The following is a 22015-nucleotide window of genomic DNA, read 5'->3' as shown; positions in this document are numbered from 1 at the left end:
GAGAAATTTTCTCTGAGAGAGAAGCAGGTAAATACTTGCCTTTCCCATTATTGCCTATGTTAAAAATCCATCTTAAGAGATACAAATAATTAACAGCAACATTTATTTTCTGTTTATTTTGTACTATTCAGAGATAGAATAGGTTAGGCATCACAAAGTCCCTGAATAGTCCTGCAGTTTATGAATCAATCTTCCTAATTTTTTCATATCTCCAGTGAAAGACTAGCAGGCAGAAGGGAAAGCTAATGTATCAGAAGAGAAGAAGCAGGCATTTCTCCTCCTTTCACAGTTTACATAAGCTTCTGTGTGATTTGGATCAGTTGGCTTAAATCATGTTTTCCAGAAGTTCTAATGAATATGCATTTCCATATCATTTTAACTTGCTATTGTAGACAGCTGTACTTGCAAGGCAGACTGAAGTGATCGATCCATTATTCTGAAATGCAAATGGCTAGTAATCCTTCCTGTTGCTTTCTGGAAGAGAAGAGGTGTCCCTGACTGAGGCTCGTAATAATTGGACTTAAGCCCAGACCCAAAACCATACATATGTTGCATAATTTAAGTGCTTGAACTCATCTGAAATTGATAGTCTTATCATCTTTATGAATCTGGATCACACTACAAGTGTATCTTGATGTTAAAGTAAATTAGCTAAAGTTCTGCAGACTGATTTGCATTACGCTGCTGTGGTCATTCTTCTCCTTCACAGGGTATGGACAGTGGCTTTGCTGGAGGAGAGGATGAAATTTATAATGTTTATGACCAGCCTTGGAGAAGTGGGAAAGATATGGCCCAGAACATCTACAGACCAAGCAAAAACGTGGATAAGGACATGTATGGTGATGATTTAGAGGCACGAATAAAGACTAATAGGTAAGAAAATTATTGAAGAATACTCTCATCCAGCACTCTGAAATTACAAGCAACTGACCATCATCTCTTCTCCTGCAGATTTGTACCTGACAAAGAGTTTTCTAACTCGGATCGTAACACCAGAGGAAGGGGTAGAGATGGACCAGTTCAGTTTGAGGAGGATCCATTTGGTCTGGACAAGTTTCTGGAAGAAGCTAAACAACACGGTGGTTCCAAACGGCCATCTGATAGCAGCCGCCCTAAAGAACATGAGCATGAGGGCAAAAAGAGGAGGAAGGACTAAGTGCCTCCTCTTCTTGAGGAGCAAGGAAATGGACTACAAACTTGGACTTCATGCAAAAGGCATTTTTACTATCACAGTTGTGTGCAGGGGGGGTGGCAGTGTAAACAAGCAGTCCACAACTTTGTGCTGTGTGGATACATTATATATATATATATATATACACACACACACATAGAGTAATTCTTCTACATAGGACAGTTACCCATGGAAAGCGGAGGAAGGCAGACCACTGAAATATTTCACGGGGAATTGTTCTTTTACAAGTACTCTGACTTTGCTAATTCCCTGTGGCCTGGCATCTCAGAGTAAGAATGTAAGCCCTTCCTACAGCTTTAGGTTTTGTAGATAGCTAAAGCTTTTACTGCATATGTTAAGCTCCCCTGGTGTACATAATTACCCTGTCTTATGCTGTAATAGGGATGCTAGAGAGCTTATGGTTCAGTGTTTCTTTAGTGTGACCATAGGTGGGGTTTTTTTTGAACCAGGAGGGGAAACAGCTGGATTCTGTTCTAAATGAAATATTCATTCATAGTTTCTAAGTGATCTTTATTTTAGTTTCTTTACATTTAGTGAAATAAAACCTCCTTCCACTGCTCACTCACTCTGAGTCTTCTTTTGGCTGAATGCGTCTTCTACCTCGCTGCTGTCTGAGGGAGAGCTGAAAAAGATGGAAGTTAATCAAGTTAGTTAGGCAGGAAGGTTTGATACTCTTCATTTGTCTTCTAAAACAGTCTTATGGAAGGCAGATAGGTCTGTAACCTGTTCAGTTTCTTGAGCCATAACCACAAATGCTAAGATCCTGACAGGAAGGCTGGATATGATTTGCATAGCAATGTCTAATTGTGTCAGCAAGATGAATCTTAAAAGCTTCTTGGAATTTCAAGTGAAACCTAACAGAAGGTAACTGTCTATGGTGAGCCTAGAAAAAATGGGAGAAATGCTAGTACACTTTTCTTCTAGAGCAACTTTCATTTTTCAAAAAATGAAGATGACTAAGTACTGCTTGTCTTCTGCTTTTTGTTTCACTGTACAGAAGCCTCTTAGCTCTTGTGTCTTTAAAGGACACTCCTTAACCCCTGAGGCAGATAAGTGAATGTAGCTGTTTTACAACTGCAAGAATAAAAAGCAGCAAAGTAACTTCCAAGAATCTTGAGAAAGTCATCTACGTTAATCTTACGGCTTATTTTGATAACCGCAGACAGATAACATCCTGCGTTATTTTCAGCTCAATTTACCAGGCTTTAGCCTATTGCCTGGCTTCTCAGTTCCACAATTAAATTTAGCAGACAGCTGCTTAATTTCTGCTTCTAATTACAAACAACTGTGGTACAACTCATAGGTCAACTCTTTTTAGGAAGATGTACTAAGTAACTACCAGCACTGAAGATTTCCTTAGTGCTATGAACCATGTCAAGGTTTATCACAATCAGTATACTCTAGGCATCCCTGAAGTCTCTCACCAATTCATTTTAATGTTAACATCTCGTAATGTCTGAAGTCTGGAACCTGCTTCTTGGAGGGATATTAACTATTTGCAAAGAAAAGTACTCAAAGAAAATAATTGCTCATGTCCACTGCAGCATGCTGCTTATTGTTCCTGGTTCTTTCCAAATTATTAGGTCTGAAGCATGTAGTAAGTCTGATTCTTGTAAAGACAAGTTGTCTAAGTCTATAAGTTGCCACAGTAATTTACCCCCATTGAGTGACCGTTAAGGCAAGATGTTAATGGTTTTGACAGGAGACCTGCTAACTTATTAATAGCTTTGGGCAGTCAGTGACCCCAAATGTACCACTGTCCTTTTATCCTTGTTTTCTGTCTTAACACTACTGTATACCAAGTGTTTGGAAAGCAGTGGCTCTTTTAATTAAAAAAAAAAAAATTTTGCTCTCCAGTCACTGCAATAAAGCTGAACAATAGAGTTGTCCAGCTCTAACAGACATGTTGACAGCATGACACGCTACTTCATATGTGTAGGAGACCAAAGGGTTTTTAGACTGATGCTGTAGGCCCTTTTTTGATACAATATACTAATGTACTGAAATTTCCAAGTAGTGTCATATTTTCTCCTTACCTGTGTTTAAAAGGTTACAGCTAGTGTCCTTCTAAGTAAAAAAGCTACACTACAGCTAACTTACAAAGTTATCCTGAACACATGAAAGGAGACAGCTGTGTTCTCCTTGAGCTTTTAAGAAAGGATAGTCCTGTCACCAACTACCTGTTTTCACTACAGTTAAAGGTTAGGTTTAAATTCCTTGTCTTCCCTTTTCCCCCCTGCCCCCAATGTACATGAAGATGTTGGAGTCCACCTGCAGAAACCTATCTGAGGAATAGTAACTAGCTGCACAGCTGTTCCTGAACAGTCTTGCCATATTCATGTTCTTTTAGCTTAGCACTGCAGGGGTTCCGAGCTCTGGATATGTTGCAGAGCCTAGCTAGTCAAGCTGGGAGTGGGTGGGGATAAACAAGCGTTACTCATTTTAAAAGACTACACTAAAAGCACACTAAGTGGCAAAGCGATTAACCTTCCTTGAAACTAGTAGGGCAGAGTTACTACGTCCAAAAGAAGGCAGAATTATTAAAGGAATTAACACATCTATTACCTTGGCACCCTCAAGTATGTGGGAGTCCTTCTGAAGCACGTTCTGAACATCTTCTGGAGTCGAGAATTTAATCCAGCAATAGCGTTTGTGAAAGCCTGTGTCTCGGTCCTAATTACCGATTAAAAACAAAATTCAATTGCTGTAAAACGGATTCACATAGGCTGTTAGAATTTCATATAAATATTCACTGCAAGGATTCAGGAATTATCAGAAAAAACACCTGCTTTTTCAGAAGCCTGTTTCACACTTTTCAAGATATTTATTCTTACTAACAACATGAGGTGGCCTAGCAGAGGCTGTTTTGCATTCCTTTCTCTCAAATTGAGTCCAGCACTCATACAAATTTAATACCTTAAGTTATATTTGAAGACTGGAAAAACACATGGCTAGTTGTTTCAAACTGCAGGCAATATCTACTATCAAGCCAGTCACAACAGAACTGACATTTAAATGGCTGCTTGATTTGAAAATAAGCCTGCCCAAGTACTTAAAAAGGATTCAGCAAGATAAAGCAGCTGTTTAAAATATTAAGAAAGCAGGCTGCAATTCTAGTTGACAAGCACAAAACTGCACTGAAAAGGAAGAAGAAAAAAAAAAGTTACTTTTAAAAATAATTTGCCAGTCAAAGAGAAAGTTGTCAGTAAATGGGAGAACAATGCAGAACAGCCAGGTCTACCAGAGTGCTTATTATCCCAAGCTGTACAGAAGAGGCCACGACAGCTCTGCCACTGAATTCAGTAAGCTTCAGCAATATCTGGAAACGCTGCTAATCATGCCTGAAGCTTATACTACAAGGTATTGTAGTCACATTGCACTGTTTTGGTATCCCAGGGAGATCTTAATCAGGGTAGATATTTGTAACAGAAATAACTCTGTCAGTTTTAAAGCATTAATGCTCCCAAAGCAGTCATTAAAAAAAAAAAAAAAACCACATACATGTGCACAGCAGTTTAGCTCTAATTGATGATGAAGGAAGGTTTACAGTAAGCTGCCAGCCTTGGCAATGAACAACACAGCGTTCCAGCCACAAGGGACAGACTACAGCAGGCAAAAACCTACTGAACACGTCCTGAACTTAAGTTTTCAAAAACAACCAGATTGTCTCTACCTATTTTTCTACATTTCCAAACTAGTCTTGAACTGATACTGAACCCAATTTAATTGAAGTTCACTACACGTTGAGCCTAGTTTAACTGAAGATTACTTAATGTGGAGAAATATAGGCAGGCAGGAGAACCGCCGCTCCATCAGCAGTTACCTGCAATCCACAACAGAGTAGAAGAGAAACGCCTTTTTTTGACAGTTTGTCTCTAAGAAACTTCACTAGACGCTAGCACCCTTAATCAACCGCTGATAGCGTGGATAACCTAAACAGCTAAGGGGCAACAGCTAACAGCTCGTCCTAAAGCGGATGTGGTTCCTGTGCGAGGCCTTTCACTCCGGATGGGACGTGAACCCACACCAATAAACACAAGAACCTCTCCGTTCGACCAGGGAGACTGCACATGGAAAGGTTTTATCTTTTGTCACAAGTAAGATACCATCATAACAGGGAACCTCAAAACACTTTTAGGCTAATAATTCAGAAGCGGCAGTGACAACAGGATCTGAGAAAATTTGCTTTTTAAAAGTTTTCCAAAGCCAATGGGAACATAAAACAGGTCTACAACTCTCTAAGAAGCAAGAAGCACCCAGTGAGAAAAGGGTTAAAGAGCTGAGAGCACAGGAAATTTGACTTGACTACAAATACAGATTTGCACAAAGCCGTCACTACAGAAACATGGAAAATGCTTGGTGGCAAACTCTTTAAATATCGATCTCTCCCCTGCTGCGGGGAAACCAGACAGCACCAGCTAGCGGCCCTTTCCTATTTTGCACATAAAACGCTAACATCGGTGCGGAGAAGGAGAAGCGGGTACTCACAAACGGCAGCTGGCACCTCTGCACAGACCCGAACTGAGAGAAATACTCCTTGAGCTCCTCTGCGGAGGGGAAAGGCACACCTGGTCACGCGGGCCGCGGCCGCCACCGGGCCCCGCGCGGGCCCCAGCCGCCGGCCGCGGGGCCTGCAGCAGCCCCGAGCACCGGGCGGGGGAGAGGGGGGGGAGCCGGACTCACTGCTCGACACCGTCCACGGGACCTCGGCCACGAAGATGTCGAAGAGCTTCCTGGAGCGCCCGCTCGCCGCCCGCACCGCGCCGGCCGCCGCCATCTTGGGAGGTGAGGTGAGGCGGGGGCTCGCCGCGGCCCCGCCCCGCCGCGGCCCTCCGCGCCCGGCCCGGCCCGGCCCGGCCGCCCGGCGCCGGCATGGCCAAAATGGCGGCAGGGGCGGCGGCGGCCCTCACGCGGGAGGGCGGGGAGGACGCCTTCCGCCGGCTTTTTCGGTTCTACCGGCAGCGGGACGCGTCGGACTTGCGGGGCGTGGTGGATTTCTCCGTGCCGGGGGGGCAGGTAACGCCGCGCTCCCCTTCCCCCGCCTCCTCGCGGGGCTGGGGGCCGGCAGCCGCGGCGGCTGCTGCGGGGCCGGGCGGCCTGGCCTGGCCTGGCCTGGCCTGGCCTGGCCTGGCGGCCCTTTGCCGCCGCCTGGCTGTGAGGCCCCGGCCCCGGCGTGCCCGCTCTTCTGGCTCCGAAGCACGGGGGCGCCGCTGGCTTTCTCACCAGCGTGGCCTGGACGGGCTCGTGCGGCTGCCGGGCCGGGCTGGCCCACGGCAGCACCCAGGGGGACGTGGTCCTTCTGCCTCTGAGCAGCTTTACGGTGTGTCAGCGTGGGGATTTATTAACACTGCCGCAGCTTATTCTCTTCAGTTGTTTCTTTTCTTCGTATTCGATGTCAAATCTCGAAGTCCGTTCAGTTACTGGCTGTAAGACATTGGTCTCTAGTACTGAACCTCTTATGGGTCGTTATAATGTAGAAAAACAAGTTGCATGAGCAGGCGTGAGCAGTTCATGAGGAGAACGTGATGCTGAAGGTCCAATGTGATTCTGCTCGTGCAAACTAAGAACAAATGCACCCCAAAGTGCCACTCTTACCCCAAAAGCCCCTCAGAGCCGGTGTGCCATAATGCGCCTGGCTAAACGCTGACAGTTCAGGAACTGATCGATTCTTAGCTGAATGAAATGACCAGCTGAGAGAGGTAACATCTCAGCCATCCAGTCTGAACATGCACCCTCATGCCGCTTGGACGTCTTGGGTGTCTTTTGCCTTTAATGCAGTTGGTTCTGTGTATATCTTGCATCTTCGCAAGACACGCTAAGAGTAGGGACAATGCTAAAGCAGCTCTCAGGTAAAATTTGACTACGCAAGTGCTTGGTACCTGTGAGTGGAAAATCCTTCCTAGACAAAGGATGATTGTGAGGGATGAAGTTGTGTTTAGGGCTATATCTGATGTTGCCATGGTAACAAAATTCCTATTCTCAGATTTACCATTTTTGCTTATGTTGATTTACAGCAGTAAAAATTTAATTAACTTTCTTTGCTGCAATAAGGGATCTCCAAGGCTTCTGAACCATGCATTGCTTAAAGAAAGCAAAGGAACGTGTGGACTGAAAATAACAATTTCACTGCTAGAGCTGTCACCTTCACTATTTCCTGGGCCTTACCAATACTTTTTGTTTTGGTCCTGGAAAACCTGAGTGAGCCAGAGTTAAGATAGACTTCTGCCAGCTTTAAAATGTGTGGCTAGAGTTCTTGCTGTCTTCCCTTCAGTAAAGTTTCTTCTCCTTTCTCTTTCTTGCGTTTAATAAGCATTTGGCTTAGCCATGAGGACAAAACTCCAGCCACTGCAGTGGATTAGAGACCTGTAATGAGGAGCACACCTGAAAGTAGTATCCATCACTGTTAGCAGTTTACCAAGTCCTGAATTACTGAGAGGTGATCTTTTAAACTCATGTCTATTTTGTCACCTCATAAAAAGATAATAAATATCTTCTGAAGTATTGTCAAGCAGGAATTTTCTCTGTATGAGTCTCTACAAATAAAAGGAGTAGAGAATATAGTTAAATGAGATCTTAGCTGATTTTTCACATTTCAAATGCTTAACATTTTTTTACTGTTCTATTAAACATACTTATTTTTCTGTCTTTTCGTAGTAGCATTAATATTGTTAACTGGACATAAAACCTGACCTGCATGAAATTGTTCAATGCTTTAGCCTTAAACAAGGGAGTTGTTAACATTTCAGCCTTTCCTGAGCTTGCAGCAATCCTTTATCAAATAACATGCATTCCAATGCTACAGCCCTTCTGGGAAATTCTGAGTACTTGAAAGCATCGCAAGCATCTGTCCCCTCTCCATATCTTTCTTTTGTGCTTGTTACCTTATAAGATAGGTTGATAGCTTATGACAGAAAACATATTTTATTCCCCTTTCCCCAGGGTTAAAAATGTGACTTTTCCCTTTAAGTAGAGCTGCGGGCCAGCCAGATTGGCCCAGATACCATTCTTCCTTTTCTCTCAGAAAAGGGCTTCAAGTGATTGAGCTCTTCAGTGAAGTGAGACATACCCCAGCTGCCTTGCTACAGGGAGGATTTGACTAGTACAGCACATGCAGCTCTTCAGCATGGAAACAGCTCCTGTCCTCCTGAAGCCCTGGCAGCAGGCAGCGTGTAAGCAGTTTGAGAAGACAGAGAGGTGGCAAAGTCTCAGTCAAAGGAAGACCCCTCCTGGGGATGTTCTGCAGACAGGGCTCTGATCTAATTCAAGGCTGGCAGTCACAGAGCTGCTTTTGGCAAAGAGAGTTGAAAAATTGGTGGAACTAGGCACCTGCCAGAAACTGCTGCCCAGCACTGGTTTAGAGTCTTCTCACAAATTTCATGTATGTAATTTTAACCAATGCTCAGAAGATTGTAACTAGATCTGTACCAGCCTGCAGAGAGACTAACGTTTGTATCTTGTTCACGTTGCAGAGCCTGAGTGCTTGCACTTAGGCCTTAACTTCATAGACAAATTATCGTAAACCAAGTCTTGCCTGCCTCTGCCTGCTTATTCCCACTATCTCTGTGCTGCTCCTCCCTTATGCCAGCCTGTATGCTTGCACAGCCACGTGGGGAGATGAGCTGGGGAACTAAGCCAGATCAAAACCAAGCTGCCTCTCCCGTGCTCTCCCTAAGAACGTTCCCAGTTGTAAGGGAAGAAGGTAGCGGAAACACAGTGGACAAGTTTGCTTATTAGAGCAATAGTGTTGGTTTATTCCATCTTAAATAACGTGCTGTTGTGACCCAAGAGAGTATGTCGCGAAACCACTCAAATGTCTCTTGCTAACCCTAGAGCTGCTGACTTGCGTGTTGGGAACAGAAGTGGCAATGTGGTAGAACTTAATTTATAGGGTTTCCTTCATTACTTCTCATCAGACAGCTTTGGGCGAGCCACTTCATCACTGTACTTCAATTTCTCCTTCTGCAAATTACAGAAGAGAATAGTCATCTACCCTGTGGGGTCATGAGGAATAGCTAGTATTTGGAACATGCTTCAAAGATATGAAGTGTTATGAGTGCTAAATATTACAGTCCCTCTAATGGAGATCAATAATTACCAGAATGTTTTGTAATGATGAGGCTGTACTGTGGAAATGAACAAATAGTGCAGAATCTTTTCTCATTACTATAAATTGTTCTTTATGAATGAAGGACATCGCTCCTGATCCCTGAGTATTGTAAGAACAGTAGCCACCTTTTCATTCTTTCGTTGCGTATGTACCAGCTCTGTTAGCAGCATGCTTTGTTCTGCTCATGGTTGTTTAGATGGTAGTTCTGTGGTCCTATTGACATTTTTGCAAGACTCCCTGGTACCGTTCTTTCTTATAGGTGCTATTTTGGAATGAGTGTTGTATTTCTTCCATATTCTTTTACCAGATCTGTTTTCTTCTGCTAGGTGTTCAGATCACAGCTCAGTGTTTCTTCAGTCAGTGATCAAGATGCCTACAGAGCAGGATTACAGCCAGTTAGCCAGTGGAAAGCCTATGGCCTCACTGGCTATCCGGGTAAGTACCTCCGATTTCACCAATTTCAAGAAAAACACAACCTTGTTGCTTCTGATCCAGGGGTCTTCCCCTCTTATCCTCCTTAGCTTACGTGAAAAATCTATTTTGCTTTGCCTAAGCATAATATAATGTTAGTTTAAGTGGAGGAGGACAAATGGGTCAGCTTAAGGGTGGGATGAAGCAATATATGCAGGTCAGAACAGAAGGACCAGCTGTTTCATGATCTCTGTCAACCAGACCTTCCCTTGTGAGAATGAATCCCTGTTGCCACAGACTTTGATCGAGATTTTTTATTTCTGTAGCATCCCCTTTTCCTCAAAATATGTTCGGATCATTAAATAGATGCCTGAAATGCAGTCATTTCAGGGCTGCAACGTGGCATTTAGTCACTAGTGTAGAACACTTAGTACAATAAGTGAATAGGAACCCTTCATCCTATTCAAGGTACAGAGTAATTGCATAAGGCAGGTTATTTCCAAAGCTGAAATGGATATTAGGTTTTCAGTTCACCTGGTAGAAACATAGAAAGATTTCGGGTTGGAAGGGACCTCTGGAGGTCTCTAGTCCAAATGCCTGGTTAAAGCAGGGCCAACTTGAAAGTTAGGTCAGGTTGCTCAGGGTTCTTTCTGAGTTTTGGAAATCCGCAAGGATAGAGATTACCATCCTCTCTCGGCACCTGCTTCAGTGTTTGGCTACTCTTATTGTGTTTTTTTTTTATCTTTATATCTAATCGGAATTTCCCTTGCTGCAACTTGTGACTCCTCTTGCTGTGCACTTCTGAGAAAAATCTGGCTCCATCTTCTCTTTCATGCTCCTTTAGGTTGCTCTAACACAGCCCAACGTGCAGTCAGCCTTCATTGCCACAAGGGTGCACTACTGACTCGCGCTCAACTTGTCCTCCAGGACCCCCAGGTCCTTTGTTTTAGAGCTGGTCCCTGGACAATCAGTCCTCAGCCCGTACTGTTGCATGGGGTTATTCTTCCCAGGTGCAGGATTGTCACTGCTGAACTTCATGAGGTTCTTCAAGGAATGCTTGCTTTCAGTGGCAGCTCTACCTTCCAGCATATAGGCTACTCCCCCTAGTTTGGTGTTATCTATAAACGTGATGAGGGTGAGTGTCCTATCATCCAGGTTGTTAATGAAGATGTTAAAAGAGTTACCAATACTCACCCCACTATCCACCTGAGAAACGTCACTCAAAATCAGCCACTGGTTAGACTTTCAGCCATCAATGGCTACCCTTTGAGCCTGGTGGTCCAGCTAGGCAGTTTTTGCTCGCCCCTTTATTCTACCCACACAATATATAAGTCCCTGGTCTGGCTCCAGTGATGCTACGGAAGACCAAGCTGAAGCCTTTGCTAAAGACAAGATAAATAGCATCCCCTGCTCTCGCCTTGTCTGCAGAATGAGACATCTCTCTGTAGCAGGCGCTAAGGTTGGTTAGACACAATTTGCCTTCAGTAAATCCATGCTGGCTGTTCCCGGTCACCTTGTACCTGGAAAGGTCTTCCATGAAGATTTGCTCCATAATCTTACTAGGGATTTTGGTAAGGTTGACAAGCTTATAGTTTCCCAGATCCTCCTTATTTCAGCAATAAAAAAGAAGTTTTGATTGTTTGATTTTACTTTTCCTCATATTTATTCTGATCCATCAAGACTGCAATGCCTTTATGCGCTACTGTGAAGTCAGCCTGCCGTTTCCAGATTTGAGGCAGCCACAGTAACCATTCGGCTTGGTTAACTCACAGGGAATTGAATGACTTCAGGGGAAAAGCCTTGCCTTTTATAACCTCTTAATTTTTATTGTTTCACTTGTGTGTCATAAGCAGTCCTTGCTTGCTCTTGCTTGTCATTTTATGTCTGTCTATATGTCTTTCCCAGGCATTAGATGTGGGGGATCACAAACGTTCCACTTAACTGCATCTTTTCGTCTGCTTTGACAAAGAAAACCTTTCACTAAAATGAAATGCAAATACATTAACAAATCTTCAGTCCTATTTACAAATGAGTCCTGTGTGGGACAAGAATACCAACATTTTATCCTTTTCCAGCAGCCTTTTTCTGGGCATCTTAAAGCACTTTTAAGATGTTTAAGTAAATGCCCTCTAAAATAAGTTAAGAGTTATCCTTAGTTTGTTTATGGGCAAATGGAAGTGAGGTCACTTCTTGCTGGCCCTGCAGTGAGCACAGTGAAACATAAGATTAAAGAAACTGGGTGAATTTCTATTGCAGTGTCCTGTATTCTGAGAGAAGTGGGTGATGCTGACTTTGGGGCTTTATGATTTCCACAAATAGGTTTTATGAGTGGGTTGTTCTTGTTGCTAGACATCTGCATATCTCATCTTTCTTTTGACTTAGGCTGGAGATCCCTTTCGCAAGGGATAAATTAATACTTAATGGGCTGTAAGATTTTGCTGCAATTTGAAAATTGCATCTGCTTCTTCAAGGCTGATCAACAAAGAATTCCTCTTTTGCTCATTCCATTCAGACCAACTCTTTTAAGGCTAAGAGGTTCAATTCCCTTCAAAGCTTATCTGTGGTGTTCTTTAGTCAGCTTAGAAAGATTGCTACAGAAATGTATTTCTTACTTTCTCCCTCCCGTGTGTGACTAATTCTCTGCCTTCTAGCACTACACTAGGAACTATTAGTCTTGACTGCTAATGTAGCTCACTAGTATAGCTCGCTAGGCTTTTTTACCTTTCTTGACATCAGAAGCACAGAGGGGACCCGCATCTTACTTGTTCTCTGTTTTGTAAATCTGTACCAGATCTGTTTTTCTAGGAGTAAGCAATAAAGAGTTTGGAGAGAAGTGAGTGTGTTCTCAGCTTCTGATACGAGAGTCATAAGACTTGGATTCCTTTTCTCATTTTTGGATGTCATTAGTCCTCTGGGCTTCAGTTCCTCCATTAGTACCTGGAGATAATACCTGTGTAGTACAGCATGGTTCATGTATGTAGTAGTGTGCTTTGAAAACCTCACATGAAAAGTTGTAGATGGGAAAGGCAGTATTACTCTGTTCTATACAGAAGCAAACGGAAAGTGAATGTAATGCTTTTGGCAAAGAAACTTCTTGTAACTAGACCTGTCAGAAGGCTGCTCATAGTCTGAAAGTGCAGGGGATTGAGTGAAATGAATGACAGTCTATTAATACATTGAAGGTTCTTTTTCTAACCAGTTAATTTAATCTTGTGAGGTCTGTGAGATGTGCAGGCAGGAAGCTTTTTCTGTGCTTTTATTACCCCTTTCCGAAGGCCACAAGGTAAGTTTGCATCCTACTGAGACTCCTAGCTTTGCTTCTTGCTTTTTCATCTATTTTTGCCACTGTTTAACTTGGTATGTGTGAAAAGTTCAAAAAGACAAAGTAAAGCAAAACCTTGAAACCTCCTTTTCCTTTGTTCCTCCTATAGCCAGATCTCTCTTTGTATGTGAATTCTGTGTTGATGAGTCTTACTGAATTGACAGTCCTTGAGAGAATGTCTAGATTCTCAGAGTAGGTACAGCACACTGATTCATCACTACTGTCAACCTTAGCCTGGAAGGAAGCACACCTGAGGTACTGGGGAGAAAACTCCAGCAAAGAATCCCATTCGTGCTTCTGATGATGACAGTTCTTATGTCAAGGACTCTTGTCCATTCAAGTGTGAACCAAGTTAATCCAGTTCATCTCTGCTAACCCTCTTATTTGGGCTGCTCCTTGTACCTGAGAGGCCTGGCTAAGTGAGTGTGCAGACTAGCGACACCTTTGCTTTGTTTTGTTAAGTAACACTGACGGTGAAGTATATCAACAAAGACTAAAACAACAGGCAGTTTGGGATGTTGTTTGACTTTCATCCCTTTTCATGTGTATTACCATACAGAAATGTAAAGATGGATATAACCCGACTAATTTGGAAATAAGCATAAAGCAAAGGAGAGAACAGTTTACATTAATGGACACTTGTTGAGCCTGTGAACTGCTCTATGCAGTTCATGACCCTGAAGTAGCAATAAGAAGATGGAATGAGTTCAGAGGCAGCAGCAAGGTTAGTTTGAAGTCTAGAGAAACTGGGCCAGAATTAGTTTAAGTTTGCTGGATTTAATGAATTATGCTGGAGCTTTTCAAAATCAAACTTGGTGACTCCCAAGCAGCTGGATTTCCAAGTTCTTACCCCTTAATCTACCTATAATCAATATGCCTTACAGAAGTGTCCTTTACTGTAATCTTTTACTCAGAGTAGCCTTGACTGCCCTCCCTGTATTCTATCTTATGTCCCCCATTTGTTTGGAATGATAAAACGGTAGATTTTAACTTATCTGTTCTGACCTGTTAATAGATTTGATCAGCGCACATGTGGAGTCAGTGGTTGTATATCGAAGATGGTTTTTCAGTACCTTTCCACCCCTATCCTTTGCTCTGTTTTCAGAAAAACAGGCATATAGCTAATCATACTTTCTCTTCTTTCTTTTTTTTTCCCCTTCACTCTTTTTCTCTGTGGTCAGGGTTTATTTTCATACCAAACCCTTTCCTTCCGGGCTGTCAGCGTCACTGGGTGAAACAGTGTCTCAAGCTGTACACCCAGAAACCCAATGTCTGCAACCTGGACCTGCACATGGCTCCTGAGGAGACCATTGATCTGTGGGGGCAGAGCAAGGAGCAGCTGAGGTGAGTCCTGCCTCTCAGAATAACCTCTGATAGTCAAAATTAACAGAAGCAGACATGCTCAGCTCTGAGAAAACCTAAGAAAAATCATCAGGGGAGGGAAGCTGAAAAAGATCGTGTACGTGCTGGCTGTGTACAGAAGGTGTCTAACGTGTCAAGTTAAAAGTAGATCTTTGCCTGGCTTGATGTGCATCCTTGTTAAGTCTGTTGTTCTCACTCATAATGGGATTTTCTAGTAGCATATTATTCCAAACCTGTCGGTCATATTTTTAGGGTAAAGTAGCCACCAGGCTGGTACCATGGTGATCAGAAGCTCTCTTAAGCTCAGCTGCAAGTGGAATCATGAGATCCCTCTAGACCTGTTTTCTTGAGGCAGAAAGGATCCTTTCCAAACACCCTTGTGTTAGCTTTTCCCAGTCAGCTGTTGGTCCTGATATCCTGTAATTGAAATGCTATATATGCTCTTCCTTGCGCTCCTCTGGGTGGTTAGTTTTTGTGTCTCATTTTCCCAAGTATTTCTTTGGACGTTTTTCTTTCATGGGTGGCTCTGTAGTGCTTGTTTTTATTCCCTTTTTCTCCCTTCACGCTGATATGCCAGTACAGGATGTTCCTCTCCAGTGCAGGAAAAGGGGTGCTGGGAGAAAGGCACTTGAGACAGACATCTTGTTTTTGTCTACAGTATTAAATTGTTCTTTACAAACTGCACAAGCGGGCACTCTGTGCCTCCCCACTACGCTTTCAGATAGAGGAAGAAACTACTTTCTACTCGGATCAGTTGTAGAGATTCATTGTGTCACCTCATGATCAGAAGTGCTGCGTTATCACAGGTTAGTTACATTCTGCTTGCCAGCTGGGCTGTAGTAACTGAATGTGCAAGTAGCTCTTGATGGTCCTTGGCTACCAAGTAAGATGTGTGTGCCTTAGATCGCCTTCATGATTACTGTAGCTCTGGTAAGAAAACAGAAGCTGAATAAGCTATGATAACTTAGTACTTGTGATCACTGTTTCTGTTTCCGCAGAGCTAGTATCTTAATTTGACTTGTCCTTGTAACTGAGCATCATTGCCCATCCAGTCGGAAGGTGGTGATTAAATGTACCGATTTAATGGCAATTCTGTTTACTCTGCAAGGGGAACTTGTCCCACAAGTTCAAAGTTCTGTGGGAGACATGGCTGCCTTTCCTGTACATAGATGATCTGGAGGTAAATGGAGAATTTGTCCAAGTTTTAAAGTGCTTTTATTTGCACCTGGAGGCTCCTATAAAAATAAATACAAGATATGTGCTCTTTATCATTACCTTGGTGATTTCACTGCTCGTTTTTGATAATGGCTGTTTTGTTTGATGGAATGACCAGAGTTCCCTACAACTTTCATCTTCCAGTCTATTAGTAGAAATCAGAAACTCTGCTGCAGAGAAAATGCAAAGATTTTACTTCAAAAATACTCTTCACGTCTACAAGATATGGCAAAGCAAAAGCAAGACTTTGACTTCTAAATATTTGCCCCTAGGAGAGGAGTGAGGCCCCTACTTGAGTTTTCCAGGCTCAGTCAAAATTAGTTACAGAAATTCAGAAGCCTCTCTTGTTTTTTTAAATTTTGACTTTTACATTTGTGTTACCTCAAGCACAAAAAATTGTTCTTTGAATGCTGGTCAGCGTTGTGCCCTAGAGCTGAAAAAGTGGGGTACTGGTCCAACTTGACAGGCCTTTCCCAGCAGCACTCCTGCATGCACAGGGAATGATCAGAAGAGAAGTTAGTTTGCAGCTGGCTCCGGTTCAGTTGAAAACAATGTTTTGGAGAGTGATGGCCGGCAGAAACATTGCCAATTTTATTAAGAGCTTGCCTAAGACCAGATAAGCAAACTGCTGTAGGGGTGCTTTCCTTAGGGGAGAGGGAATCAAAGTAGCCAACTTGTCTAATACTTGGGAGCCAGAGCTTTACAGGGAGGGGAAAAACAGAGTGCTTAACTAAAAAAGGGTCTAGAAGTAGACCTCCTAGGGTTGCACACAGCTTTAATAGTTTTTAAAGCAATCAAGAAGATGCATAAATGTGCTTGGGTCATGGCATATCTCTTTGCAGGATACAGGAATCACCAAAGGTATGCTGTGCTGTCTCCACAAAGTGGAGTTTAGGTGTTTCCTTAAGCGCTAGGGAAACCTAAAGGTAGCAGAGAGAGTAGAGCATCCCCATAAGGAACATAGATCTCTATGTATAAGGAAAGGTGGGGAAACATTTTGTAGATGCAATTGCTTACAAGGGAATTAAAAAAAAAAAAAAAAAAAAAAAAAAGGGAGCTTCAGAGCAAAGCCCCTCTGCTTTTCAGTCTTGCTCTCTTTCTAACATAGTTATACCAGAACTCCTCAGGGCTTTCTTACAGGAGCACCTGGTTTTACAACTCACTGTCTTCCCCAAATATGTAACTTACTTTCCTCTCCTTAGCAATTGCACATGAAATCACATGCAAAATACTAAGAGCTAGGGCTAAGGAACCATTGAGAGTGTAAGAGTTCCTGCTGTTGCGCAAACACTGTAGCGTTGTAGTGAAAGATGATGAAGGGCACTTTCAAAATGCAGGTGTTACAAAAATGTTTAATTATGAACATTAAGTTTGGCAGTTGAAAGATAGAGAGGAAAGAGTCGTGGGCTCTCCCTTTTCTAAATGCTGTGTTACCTGCTTGTAGGCTTCATAAATTGTTTGGAGCAGCATGTATTTGACAGTTACTGTGTTGCTGCTTTATGGTAATTGCAGTTGCCATTACTGCATGACAAAGAAGGAACTGGAAAGATTACTTTCTTTTAATTTTCTATCTGCTGTGAAAAATCACTACAGGTAAAGAAGCTGGCCTTTAACTCCTGTTCCTGGTTCAGCTTAGGAGCTGTTAATACTAGAGACCGTTATAGGTGAAGGGCAGAAGCAACCTGTGTATCCAGGCAGAAATGCACATTAAATGCAGGTGCGTGGTTCAAACTTGACCATGGCAGCATAACATTATGCCTCCTGTTTTGTAAAACAGAGTATGTCTTACTGAACTAATGAGCCTATAAAAGAAAGCCAACCATCTGGTGCCACTATTTATCATGATGTTCTGGATACGTTTCCCTTTTCTTTCTTTCTTCACAATAACATGATCTGCCTTGAGAAAAGCGGAAATTGCTGGAATAAGTGGAATATAAGATACGTGTGTACCTTTTCATATTCGTCACTAGCCTGCTTCTATCTGATTTACTATAGTAATACTTTTTGATGCAACTCTACAAAGACTTTTCTGTTGGCCATAGTAAGAGCCCATCCCCCAGGTATCTTTCTGGATCCTCCACCTTCAAGCAAGGAAGGTAAGTTGGTGTATGGTGTCAGACCACTGGGCCTGTCTGCATTAGGGTTGTCCCTCAAGAAGAACAGTTATTGTGACATGCATTATGATGCTCTTTCTTGAAGTATTTAGTGTGAGCTTTTTGTCCTGCATTGGTTCTGAATAGGAGACACCAGCAATTTATCTAGACTTCTTGACGTTACAAGATGTGTATGTTCGTAGCAAAAGCAGTCTTGTTCCTTACTGAGCATTGAGTCAGTCTGTCCTAAACGCTTCCTGTAAAGGTACCAAGAAGTAGAACTAATGGCCCTTTGCTTAGGAGAGTATTATGCAGCTTTAATTACTTCACCATTAGGCAAAGCTTTTATTTTCTTCTTGACATACTCCATTTAATGCCTCAAACATTTTTTTTTTCCTTCTTTGTATTTGCACCTTTACACAGATTCAATTTCTTTGCTTTCAGGTGCACAAACACTACATGCTTATTCGTTATCCTGCTTTCTAAATCTGCACCAGTTCACTGTGATGTCTCCCTCTGATAAACTCTGTTAGGTACCATGTTGAAAATATAAGTTTTCAAACTGACGGCAGTGTGTAGTAGCCCCTACAGCCTGCGCAAATTGTATGAACTGAATTTTCAAAGTCTTTGGAGGAAAAAACAAAGTCACTGAAAGTAAAAGTTTAGCACAGACAGTCTTAATAGGCTGTTGTATGGATGAGTGACTCATATTACTATATTCTGCAGTACCAGAAAACCCCTCAGAAATTAGCATGAAACCCATTTCTTTCAATTTTGTCTTTGCAGAAGGAAAGGCTCCGGTAAAAAGGAGCCCAGAAGCTTATTGGAGAAGCTGCGCTGGGTGACCCTTGGTTACCATTATAATTGGGATACCAAGGTACTGAAATTAAATTCTTCTTTGTTTCTATTTTTCCTATAAGTACTCAGAATGTCAGACAGAGGAGGATATCATGGAATAAAGTGACAGTAAAATGCTTATGATTCTAAAAGATAGCCTTCAGGAAAGGCTGGAGCAAGCCATGCTTGTAAGAATGTTTTAATCTGTATGAGTTTATTGGGGAGGATTTAACAGCAGAAGCCCACTGTTGTGTTCTTTCCTTTGAAAGGTAAATGGTAGTATATACTTTGTTCTAGACCCACAACTCCATTTCCAGGTAACTGAGCATTTTTACCTTCCCAAAAGGGATGCTCTCAAAAGCATCGTTAACTACTTAGGCTGGAGATAACCTCGAGTATTTGAAGACAGCTACTTCTGAGAAACACTGCTTCTTGTTGAAGAAGTGAGAGGGAGCAGGAAGAGACTGCTGCCGTTGTGACTTTGAACTTAGCACCTGAACTGGTGTAGCACAGTCTCATCAACTAACAGCTATTTTGGAGCTCCTGAACGTTGTGCAGACCAAAATGGACTATTTCATCAGACTGGGTCAGATGGAGGCTGAGAGAAGAGGGCAGAGTGAGCATGCAGTCTATCAGTATGTTGCAGATACTTAACCAAATTCGCTTTCAGCTTTATCTTTACAGGGTCAGCCTGTTATTGGATGGCCATAATAAAAATGTGGTTGCTCCCTTTCACTCCTCTCGGTCAAAATCACTCAATGGAGAGAGAAGTAGGTTTGCAATTAATTCCTGTTTGCCTCATCCTTCAAAGAAGGAATAAAGATGCTTGGTTCAGAGCTTTGTGGATGACATACAGAACTCTGTGTTGGCAGCTTGAAGTAGTGACAAAGTGGGTCCTGTCTGACAGATTTGTGGTAGCCTGTATCAGGATGTTGGTTCTAATCTTAGGTCCTAATCTTAGTGACTTCAGGTTTGCCATCCAGCTGTAATGATTAACTCTATGAATAACATCCAACTACCACTATTAACTAGGCATGACTAACTCCCTGGAAATCTCAGGATAGGCCCAGAATTAAATGATAAGGAGGAAAATTTGCTGTGGTTCTGCCTGTGGTGTAATCATTCTCCAAGCAAATATGTCCTTCTCCGTGACCATCAGCCAGACTTTTGAGTTCTCATTCAATGTGTTTCCAATTGTATTTGTTGTTCTGATATTCCAGCTTTTTTTCCCCTCTCCTTCCTCCAGAAGTACTCAGCAAGTCACCACACTCCTTTCCCCTTAGACCTTGCATTCTTGTCAGAACAAGTGGCTGCAGCATGCGGGTTCCGGGGTTTTCAGGCCCAAGCGGGGATCTTGAACTACTATCACTTTGATTCTTCACTGGGAATTCATGTGGATGAGTCTGAGTTAGACCATTCTCGTCCCCTTTTATCATTCAGGTGAGTGAGGGAAAGCACTTCAGTGTTGTGATGGGTTTGGTGTGTTTCTTTTGTGTGGTTGCCTATGGTTATAGGAAGTTGGTATGACTTAATTTGCAAATTGGATGTATAATCTTCACTCTCTGAAGACTTTGTATAGTAGGAAGCTGTGACTCGAGGGCATAGGTTTATTGAAGACTGAATAGCAGTGGAAGTGGCACTTCAATGGAAAAGCACTTGGAGAGGTATAGTCCTGTTCTAAAAGAAGCAGAGTGGCAACTGGGTACTAACTGGCAAGGATGAAATACCTCAGCAGAGCTGCAAACCTGGCAGGGAGTCTGCTCATGCTAGGCCTGACTTAAACCAGGCCTGTTAGTCTGTTTTGCATGGTCTTATGGTAAAGTTGTAACCAGGGGTCCATCTAGCTTCTTAAAAATAAATGTAGCTGCTATTATTTTCCTGTTGTACAAATAATCGTTCACTACCTCAATTTATTTTCTCTTCTCTCTCTGTCCTCTCACCATCTAGTTTTGGGCAATCGTCCATATTTTTGCTTGGGGGCCTGAAGCGGGAGGAAGCCCCAACAGCAATGTTCATGCACAGTGGAGACATCATGGTGATGTCTGGCTTCAGCCGCTTGCTGTACCATGCTGTGCCCCGGGTCCTCCCCAACCCTGAAGGGACAGCTTTGCCTTCATGCCTGGACCAAGCACTTTCTTCAGACCTTCCTGTTGGCTCAGTCATTGAGCACAGCTCTGAGGAGGATTGGCAGGTCTGTGCCAAGTATTTGCAGTCTTCCCGCATTAATATAACTATCAGGCAGGTACTGTCTGAGGGTCAGAAATTTCCAGAGGAATCTGGGACAAATGCAAAGGGCCAAGCACCCCCTGAAGACAGTCACCACCAGGAGAACAGCAGAGCCAAGAGACACAAACCAAATACAGACAGCTGAGACCGGGAGATCATGCTGACATGGACTGGACTGGTAACTTCTGGAGCTGGGAACTCATGTAACCTTATTAGAAGTCACTTATCTGTGTGGGGATAAAGGAACTTCTGCAGAGCGCACTCCTCCTTGCTGTAAGAAAGAGATGGGGCAAAACACAATTTAAAAGGAAAAGAGGGATGATTTCAGGACTGGGACTCAGGAGATAAACTCTGTTGCAGTTCTGTTGTAAACATGTTTTCTAAACTCAGATCTCATTAAAATACCTGTATGGTAGAAAATTTCAAGTTGGTTCAATGATGCTCACATAGTATTTTGAAATCATTGGACAGAAAGTGCTAGCAGAAGATGCAATTGCTACGTATTAAAGAAAACTGTTGGGCTTGTAAAGCTCTGTTGAAGTGTATTGATCATTTACAAGTATGAATGGGAACAGGTGGCCATGGGTGTGAAACATACTTCCAGCACTTCCAGGAGAATCACCTCTGCAGCAAAAAATGGTTCAATGGTAGAAACTAACAGCTCCCTTGAGCAACACCTGCTGTACGCTTGCTTTTGTTCTGCCCTCTCCCTCTGCCTGCTTGTCCCTCTTCAGCTGCTACAGAAGCTGATTTTATTAGTGGAACTGGACTTCCTTACATACCTCAGACTTTAGAGGGAAATGATTAGTCTAAGTAAATTGTGCCTCTATCTAGTAACTCCCAATTGGGTGTCCTCCCAACAGTTACTATGTGCTTGAGCCGCACATCCCCATTCTTTTTGGAAATGTGCCCCTTCCGTGCCTGCAGAGTATGGTCCTGCAGTCCCCAGCTGGCATTTTCAGGAGCAGAACAGCTTACAAGTAGAAACAAAGAACTTGTAAATTAAGTAAGTACCTAAAAAAGAAATTAATCTGTGATAACCTCTATCACCTGAAAGATAAATATATTGAAACAAAGAAAAACACTAGCTTTTTGTGCCCATTCTGTTTAAGACTCAGGCCTTCCTATCTGGTCTTTAATGCAATTTTAATTTTTGGAGTGGAATACTCTGTCCCTGGGATATTTTGTTGCACTTTCCCAATGAATAAACTTAACTCTGTTTTTAAATTAAAGATCGCTATCAGTTCTGG

At 42.7% G+C, this 22015-nt stretch overlaps 3 protein-coding genes across 3 annotated transcripts in view; 2 read left to right on the top strand and 1 right to left on the bottom strand.

Annotated features, from left to right (window-relative positions):
• Positions 1-1753, top strand: part of SNW1 (SNW domain containing 1) — a 17204-nt gene extending 15451 nt beyond the window's left edge. Inside the window, exons 13-14 of the mRNA XM_068946673.1 lie at positions 710-873; positions 952-1753. Of these exons, the coding sequence (XP_068802774.1) occupies positions 710-873; positions 952-1156 (369 nt within the window). The 3' untranslated portion in view covers positions 1157-1753. The remainder of the gene's footprint in view (positions 1-709; positions 874-951) is intronic.
• SLIRP (SRA stem-loop interacting RNA binding protein) lies at positions 1686-6032 on the bottom strand. Its single transcript, XM_068946690.1, has 4 exons — positions 5876-6032; positions 5681-5739; positions 3758-3865; positions 1686-1814 (listed from the first exon to the last, which is right to left on the bottom strand). The coding sequence occupies exons 1-4, from the start codon at positions 5967-5969 to the stop codon at positions 1755-1757; spliced, it is 321 nt and encodes a 106-aa protein (XP_068802791.1). The 5' UTR covers positions 5970-6032; the 3' UTR covers positions 1686-1754.
• Positions 6022-22015, top strand: ALKBH1 (alkB homolog 1, histone H2A dioxygenase). The gene is made up of 6 exons (XM_068946689.1): positions 6022-6208; positions 9626-9734; positions 14214-14376; positions 18489-18579; positions 19786-19979; positions 20487-22015. Exons 1-6 carry the CDS (start codon positions 6065-6067, stop codon positions 20908-20910), a joined length of 1125 nt encoding a protein of 374 aa, XP_068802790.1. The 5' UTR covers positions 6022-6064; the 3' UTR covers positions 20911-22015.

The sequence above is a fragment of the Struthio camelus genome, chromosome 5 (assembly GCF_040807025.1).
Source record: "Struthio camelus isolate bStrCam1 chromosome 5, bStrCam1.hap1, whole genome shotgun sequence".
NCBI classification, from domain to species: Eukaryota; Metazoa; Chordata; class Aves; order Struthioniformes; family Struthionidae; genus Struthio; species Struthio camelus.
This window is presented reverse-complemented; position numbering and strand designations above follow the sequence as displayed.

Excerpts from the sequence above, each read along its gene's own strand:
- SLIRP (XM_068946690.1), bottom strand. The coding sequence starts at position 5,969 with ATGGCGGCGGCCGGCGCGGTGCGGGCGGCGAGCGGGCGCTCCAGGAAG. Across the intron at positions 5,740-5,875 it reads CCCGTGGACGGTGTCGAGCA|AGGAGCTCAAGGAGTATTTC; the intron begins GTGAGTCCGGCT and ends TCCCCTCCGCAG. Across the intron at positions 3,866-5,680 it reads AGAGGTGCCAGCTGCCGTTT|GACCGAGACACAGGCTTTCA; the intron begins GTGAGTACCCGC and ends ATCGGTAATTAG.
- ALKBH1 (XM_068946689.1), top strand. The coding sequence starts at position 6,065 with ATGGCCAAAATGGCGGCAGGGGCGGCGGCGGCCCTCACGCGGGAGGGC. Across the intron at positions 14,377-18,488 it reads CAGAGCAAGGAGCAGCTGAG|AAGGAAAGGCTCCGGTAAAA; the intron begins GTGAGTCCTGCC and ends TTGTCTTTGCAG. Across the intron at positions 19,980-20,486 it reads CGTCCCCTTTTATCATTCAG|TTTTGGGCAATCGTCCATAT; the intron begins GTGAGTGAGGGA and ends CTCACCATCTAG.